The sequence below is a fragment of the Phoca vitulina genome, unplaced genomic scaffold (genome assembly GCF_004348235.1).
Source record: "Phoca vitulina isolate PV1807 unplaced genomic scaffold, GSC_HSeal_1.0 scaffold55, whole genome shotgun sequence".
NCBI classification, from domain to species: domain Eukaryota; kingdom Metazoa; phylum Chordata; class Mammalia; order Carnivora; family Phocidae; genus Phoca; species Phoca vitulina.
In genome coordinates, this window is record NW_022589758.1 from 3,200,321 (window position 1) to 3,208,343 (window position 8,023).

The 8,023-nt window shown below is 43.1% G+C and overlaps 1 protein-coding gene across 1 annotated transcript; it reads right to left on the reverse strand.

The window, feature by feature from the left end:
- Positions 1 to 704: 704 nt before the first annotated feature.
- On the reverse strand, positions 705 to 1,226 carry LOC116622839 (ubiquitin-like). Its single transcript, XM_032389571.1, has one exon. The coding sequence runs from the start codon at positions 1,159 to 1,161 to the stop codon at positions 778 to 780; it is 384 nt and encodes a 127-aa protein (XP_032245462.1). The 5' UTR covers positions 1,162 to 1,226; the 3' UTR covers positions 705 to 777.
- Between the last annotated feature and the right edge of the window lie 6,797 nt (positions 1,227 to 8,023).

Sequence of the window (8,023 nt, forward strand, 5' to 3'; positions counted from 1 at the left end):
TGGGGGAAATCTGAATAAGATTAGTGCATTATAACAATGCCAGTATCCTGGTTGTAATATTATACTTCAGTTTTGCAAGATGTTACCTTTGGGGGAAACTGGGCAAAGTGTATGCAGGATGAATCTACAATTATCTCAAAAATTTTAATCAAAAATTAAAATTAGGGGCGCCTGGGTGGCTCAGTCGTTAAACGTCTGCCTTCGGCTCAGGTCATGATCCCAGGCTCCTGGGATCGAGTCCCACATCGGGCTCCCTGCTCGGCGGGAAGCCTGCTTCTCCCTCTCCCACTCCCCCTGCTTGTGTTCCCTCTCTCGCTGTCTCTCTCTCTGTTAAAAAATAAATTAAAAAATCTTCAAAAAAAAAAAAAGAAAAGAAAAGGGGCATCTGGGTGGCTCAGTCAGTGAAGTGTCTGCCTTCAGCTCAGGTCATGATCTCGGGGTCCTGGGATCGAGCCCCGCATCGGGCTCCCTGCTCCGCGGGAAGCCTGCTTCTCTCTCTGCCCCTCCCCCTGCTCCTGCTTTCTCTCTCTCTGTCAAATAAATAAATAAAATCTTTAGAAGTGGTGTGCAGTAACAATAAAAAAAAAAACCTTAGCAATACTTTCAGTCTAGGTCCATTTATTAACTGAAGTAAACACAATAGTTCCTACATGGGTGATTTTTTAAAAAGATTTTTTTTTTCCAGTCAATGAAAGGGAAACTTTATTGAGGCCCCAGGGCCTTGGGGCTCAGGCAGGAGGCCGCCCTGCAGGCAAAGGAAGAGCTGGTGGAGGGGCCTTATTTGACCTTCTTTTTGGGGTGCAGGTTGTTGGTGTGGCCGCACTTCTTGCGGCAGTTGACAGCGCGGGGCTGCAGGCGAGCATAACACTTGTGGCAGATCATCTTGTCGCAGTTGTATTTCTGGGCCAGCTGGCGGAGGGAAGGCTCGATGATGCCACCCCGTAGGCGAAGCACCAAGTGCAGGGTGGACTCTTTCTGGATATTATAGTCTGACAGAGTACGGCCATCTTCCAGCTGTTTGCCCGCAAAAACCAGACGCTGCTGGTCAGGCGGGATGCCCTCCTTGTCTTGGATTTTGGCTTTGACATTCTCAATGGTGTCACTGGGCTCGACCTCAAGGGTGATGGTCTTGCCCGTCAGGGTCTTCACAAAGATCTGCATCTCTGCGTCTGGCGCGAATCCGCAAGGCCGCCGCCACCAAACCGCTCGGCCACCTCGTTGAAGAGAAAGAGCTAAAAAAGATTTTATTTATTTATTTGAGAGAGAGAGCATGAGTTGGGGGGAGGGGCAGAGGGACAGGGAGAAGGAGAAGCAGACTCCCCGCTGAGCGGGGAGCCATGCGGGGCTCGATCCCAGGACCCTGGGATCATGACCTGAGCCAAAGGCAGATGCTTAACCGACTGAGCCACCCAGGCACAACCATGTGTGATTTTTTTTAAAAAAAGATTTATTTATTTATTTTAGAGAGAGAGGGTGCGGTGGGGAGGAGCAAAGGGAGAGGAAGACTTAAAGCAGACTCCACTCTGAGCATGGAGCCTGATGTGGGGTTTGATACAGGGCTCGAACTCAGGACCCTGAGATCGCGACCTGAGCTGAAACCAAGAGGCAGATGCTTAATTGACTGCGCCACCCAGGTGCCCCCCACCAGCATGTGTGGTTTCTTTTTTTAACTTTTCTTTTTTTTTCTAAAGATTTTATTTATTTATTTGACAGAGAGAGAGAAAGCAGGAGCAGGGGGAGGGGCAGAGAGAGAAGCAGGCTTCCCGCGGAGCAGGGAGCCCGATGCGGGGCTCGATCCCAGGACCCCGAGATCATGACCTGAGCTGAAGGCAGACACTTCACTGACTGAGCCACCCAGATGCCCCTTTTCTTTTCTTTTCTTTTCTTTTTTTTAAAGATTTTTTTTATTTATTTTTTAACAGAGAGAGAGACAGCGAGAGAGGGAACACAAGCAGGGAGAGTGGGAGAGGGAGAAGCAGGCTTCCCGCCGAGCAGGGAGCCCGACCTGAGCCGAAGGCAGACGCTTAACGACTGAGCCACCCAGGCGCCCCTAACTTTTCAATTATGGACAATTTCAAACAAATACAAAAGAAAAGAGAGTAGTGAAATGAACCCCCATGTACACACCACCCGGCTTTGATAATTATCCGCTCATGGTCAAGTGTGTTTCATCTATGCCCCCCCCCCCCCCCGTCCACTCCTGCCATCCCTCATTATTTTGATGCATATTTCACATCTCATGTCATCTGTAAATATTTCTATATGCATCTTTATATAAGAGTTCCCTTTTCTAAACATTTATTATTTTAATTTTTTTTTTTACTGAGGATGTTGATTTTGGGGGTCTTAGAGTGTTTAAAAGTAATCTCTATGCTCAACATGGGGCTCAAACTCACAACCAGGAGATCAAGAGTCACAAACTCACAACCAGGAGATCAAGAGTCACATGCTTTACTGACTGAGCCAGCCAGGCAGCCAGGCACCCCAAGTTCCTTTTTTAAAAAATTCAAAATAACAGCAATACATTTGCATGTACAAAAAAATGTATCAATTCTTTGATATCAATACCCAGACAGCATTTATATTTACTGGCTTGTCTCTTAATAAAGGTTATGCTTTAGCTTTACTGAGGTATAGTTTATGTACAATAAACAGCACCTATTTATTTTTTGAAAGATTTTATTTCTTTATTTGAGTGAGAGAGTGAGCGAGAGAGAGAGCACAAGTGGAGGGGAGGGGCAGAGGGAGAGGGAGAAGCAGACTCCCAGTTGAGCAGGGAGCCGGATGCAGGGCTCGATCCCAGGACTCCAGGATCATGACCTGAGCTGAAGGTGGACACTTAACAGACTGAGCCACCCACGCACCCCAACAGCCCCTATTTAAAGTATGCAATTCAGGGGCGCCTGGGTGGCTCAGTTGGTTGGGCGACTGCCTTCGGCTCGGGTCATGATCCTGGAGTCCTGGGATCGAGTCCTGCATCAGGCTTCCTGCTCAGTGGGGAGTCTGCTTCTCCCTTGGACCCTCCCCCCTCTCATGCTCTCTCTCTCTCTCTCTGATTCGCTCTCTCAAATAAAAAAAATTAAAGTATGCAATTCAGTAAGTTTTGACAGATGTAAGCACCTATGAAAACAACACTACAATAAAAAAAACAAAACAGAACATTTCAATCATGCCCAAAAGTTTCCTTGTGCCCCTTCCTCCATCTATGGCCACAAAGCAACCACTGATCTGCTTTCTGTCACTAAAATGAGTTTACAGAGAATGTGGTTTTGAAAACAGCAACAACATAAATGGTACACGATTTTATAAAAATTAGAAGGGAATGTAGAGAATAAAGAAAAATATACGCATATTCTTCTTTATATATTTTGATGGTGAGCCCCTGAGGCAGAAAGCAAGTTAAACTTAGAATACTATCATAATAACAGCTGACATTTATTGAGCAGTCTATGTCAGATATTTTATATATATTATCTAATTTGTCTCATGATAACCCTATGTTATTATCAATACTATTATTATCAAACTCATACATTTGAGGAGACTGAGGCACAGAGAGGTAACTTGCCCATGGTCTCACAGCTTGTAACTGAAGGAGCTTAGATTAAAAAACTAAGTCTTTGGGGCACCTGGGTGGCTCAGTCGTTGGCTGTCTGCCGTCGGCTCAGGTCATGATCCCAGGGTCCTGGGATTGAGCCCCACGTCAGGCTCCCTGCTCAGCCGGAAGTCTGCTTCTCCCTCTCCCACTCCCCCTGCTTGTGTTCCTGCTCTCACTGTCTCTCTCTCTGTCAAATAAATAAATAAAACATTTAAAAAAACCACTAAGTCTTTGACTCCAGAGCAATGCCCTTAAATATAGCTGTGGTCAGTTTATCAGCAAAAAGAACTGACATGAGAACACCTGGATGTGTTGCTGAAAAGTCTTACCCTTTTCTTGGGCAAAGGAGTAAAGGCAATTCAATGCATAAAGGATAGTCTGTTCAACAAATGGTTCTGGAACAACTGGACATCCACGTGCAAAAAATGAAATCTAGACACAGACCTTACATCTTTTATAAAAATTACCTCAGAATAGATCATAGACCTAACTGTGAAACTATAAACTCCTAGGAGAATTAAAAAATGGGCAGAGGACCCAAGCAGACATTTTCCAAAAGAAGACATCCAGATGGCCATCAGTTGCAAGATGCTCAACATCACTCATCATTGGAGAAATGCAAATCAATACCACAATGAGCTATCACTTCACACCTGTTAGGATGCCTATTATCAGAAAGACAAGAGATAAACACTGGTGAGGATGTGGAGGAAAGGGAACCCTTGTGCACTGTTGGTGCAAATACAAACTGTTACAGCCACTATGGAAAACAGTATGGAGGTTTCTCAAAAAACTGATAGAAGTTATCGTATGATCTGACAATCCCACTTCTGGGTGTATATCCAAAGGAAACCAAATTGTTACCTTGAAGAGCTATTTGCACTTCCATGTTCATTGCAGCATAATTCATAATAGCCAGAGTATGGGAACAATCTAAGAGTCAATCGACAGGTGAATGGATAAAGAAGCTGTCATATGTATGTACAATGGAATATTATTTGGCCTTAGAAAAAGGAAATCCCATCATTTAGAACAACATGAATGAACCTGGAGGTCATTATGCAAGAGAAAGACAAACACCTCATGGCACCTCTTCTATGTAGCATCTAAAAAAAAGAAATAACAAAAAAAGTTGACCTCATAGAAACAGAGAGTAGAAAAGTAGTTGCCATGAGCTGGGGGTGGGAGAAATAGGGAGAAGTTGGTCAGATTGTACAAACTTTCAGAAATGAGATGAATAAGGTCTGAGGATCTAATGTACAACATGGTCACTATAGTTAATAACACTATATTGTTTAACTGAAATTTGCTAAGGGAGTAGAACTTAAATGTTCTCACCAAAAAAATTAAAAAGGCAAATATGTGATGGATGTATTAACTTGGCGAGGGGAACCCTTTCACAATGTATATGTATATCAAATCATCACATTGTACACTTTATTTTTTTTATATTTATTTCTTTTAGAGACAGCGCAGGCATGGATGAGAGCAGGGAGAGGGTCAGCAGGAGAGGGAGAGAGAGAATCCCAAACTGACTCTGCTGAGTGCAGAGCCCAGTGGGAGACTCAATTTCACAACCCTGAGATCATGACCTGAGCCGAAATCAAGAGTCGGATGGTTAACCAACTGAGCCACCCAGGTGCCCCCGTACACTTTAAATATCTTAAAATTTTATCAATTATGCCTCAATAAAGTTTGGGGGAAAATGCTGAAAAAAAAATCCTCCTAGAAGATAACATAGGAGAAAATCTAGGTGACTTTGGATTTGGTGATGACTTCCATGATATGATACCAAAAGCATGATCCATGAAAGAAAAAAAACTGATAATTTGGACTTCATTAAAATTAAAAATGCTCTGCTCTGTTAAGAGAATGAAAAAACAAGCCACAAACTTGGAGAAAATATTTGCAAAATATATATCGAATAAAAGACTGGTATCCAAAATATATAAAGACCTCTTAAAACTCAAGAATAAGAAAACAGGGGCGCCTGGGTAGCTTAGTCATTAAGGCGTCTGCCTTTGGCTCAGGTCATGGTCCCAGGGTCCTGGGATCAAGCCCCACATCGGGCTCCCCACTCAGTGGGAAGCCTGCTTCTCCCTCTCCCACTCCCCCTGCTTGTGTTCCCTCTCTTGCTGTGTCTCTATCTGTCAAATAAATAAAATCTTAAAAAAAAAAATAAGAAAAAACCCAATTTAAAAATGGGCAAACAATCTGAATAGACATCTCACCAAAAAAACATACTGATGGCAAGTAAGCACATGAAAGATGCTCCATATCAAATGTCATTACAGAGTTGCAAATTAAAACAATGGGATACTACTACACACCTATTAGAATGGCTAAAAACTATGGAGACAGCTAAAAGGATGCCAGGGGGGCGCCTGGGTGGCTCAGTCGTTAAGCGTCTGCCTTCGGCTCAGGTCATGATCCCAGGGTCCTGGGATCGAGCCCCACATCGGGCTCCCTGCTCCACGGGAGGCCTGCTTCTCCCTCTCCCACTCCCCCTGCTTGTGTTCCCTCTCTCGCTGTGTCTCTCTCTGTCAAATAAATAAATAAAATCTTAAAAAAATAAAAAAAAATAAAAGGATGCCAGGGGCTCAGAAGGAGGGAGGAAGGGATGAACAGATGGAACACATGGAATTTTTAGGGCAGCAAAACTATTTTAAAAAAATTTTTTTAAAGGTTTATTCATTTATTTATTATTTATTTATTTATTTGAGAGAGCGAGCACAAGCATGGGGAGTGGGAGGCAGAGGGAGAGGGAGAAGCAGGCTTCCTGCGGAGCAGGGAGCCCGATGCGGGGCTCGATCCCAGGACCCCGGGATCATGACCTGAGCTGAAGGCAGACGCTTAACCAACAGAACCACCCAGGTGTCCCAAAACTAATTTTTTTTAATTTAAATTCAAGTTAGTTAACGTATAATGTATTATTAGTCTCAGGGGTAGAATTTAGTGATTCATCAGTTGCATATAACACCGAGTGCTCATTACATCAAGTGCCCTCCTTAATGCCCATCACCCAGTTACCCCGTCCCCCCACCCACCTCCCCTCCAACAACCCTGTTTGTTCCTTATAGTTAAGAGTCTCATGGCTTGCCTCCCTCTCTGTTTTATCTTATTTTATTTTTCCTTCTCCTCCCTTCTGTTCATCTGTTTTGTTTCTTAAATTCCACATATGAGTGAGATCATATGGTATTTGTCCTTCTCTGACTGACAGATTTCACTTAGCATAATACCCTCTAGTTCCATCCACGGTCATTGCAAATGGCAAGATTTCATTCTTTTTGATGGTAACATTCCATTGTATTTATATGCCACCTCTTCTTTATCCATTCATCTGTTGATGGACATCTGGGCTTTTTCCATATTTTGGGTACTGTGGACATTGCTGCTATAAACATTGGGGTGCATGAGGGCAGCAAAACTATTTTGTATGATTCCATAATGGTAAATGCATGTTGTCATGTGTTTGACAAAAGCCAAAGAATGTACAACCCAAAGAGTGAACCCTAATGTGAACTATGGATTTTAGTTAATGACAATAATGTACCTATGTTGGCTCATCAGTTAGAACAAATGTACCACAATAATGCAAGATTAATGTGTGAAATTGAATCAATAAAGATTAACATGTGTGGATTAACATGGGACACTGTCGATTGGTGGGAGGAGGAGCTATGTGGAAACTGTACTTTCCACTCAATTGTTCTGTAAGCCTAAAACTGCTCAAAAAAAAATGTCTATTAATTGAAGCCTTATCCTCTGCGAGTCTCGGTTTCCTCATCTCAGAAGTGAGGAATTGGATTAGATCTCAGAATGAAATTTTGTCCTTAGAAGTAGAGATGAATGGGGGCAACTGGGTGGCTCAGGCGGTTAAGCGTCTGCCTTCGGCTCAGGTCATGATCCCAGGGTCCTGGGATCGAGCCCCTCATCAGGCTCCCTGCTCAACGGGGAGCCTGCATCTCCCTCTCCTGCTCCCCCTGCTTGTGCTCTCTGTCTGCCAAATAAATAAATAAAATCTTAAAAAGAAGGAGAGATGAATTATCACCCCCACCCCCTGCATTTCCCAGAGTGTTTACTTTATGATTGTCATCTCTCCCACCATGTGGCTGTCAGTGATTACACTGATAGATCAGCAGAGCTGCCATCACTTGGCTGTGCTTGTTCTGGCAAAGAATAGACTCACACAGTAAAGTTTTCTTTATCAAGTCTTTTTGGTAATATTTTAAACAGAACTTCAGGGAAAATTTGTTTCTATGTCTATCTATGTCTATTTGTTTCTTTGTCTTAAGTTTCCTGTCCACGTTTGTATGAAAGCCATTTTGTGTGTTCAGCTACAATTTTGGCTTTGGCGACCTTGAAAATATGATCATTTCAAGTTAGGGTAAATATGCTAACTTTTGGGAGAAATCTTAGTTATAT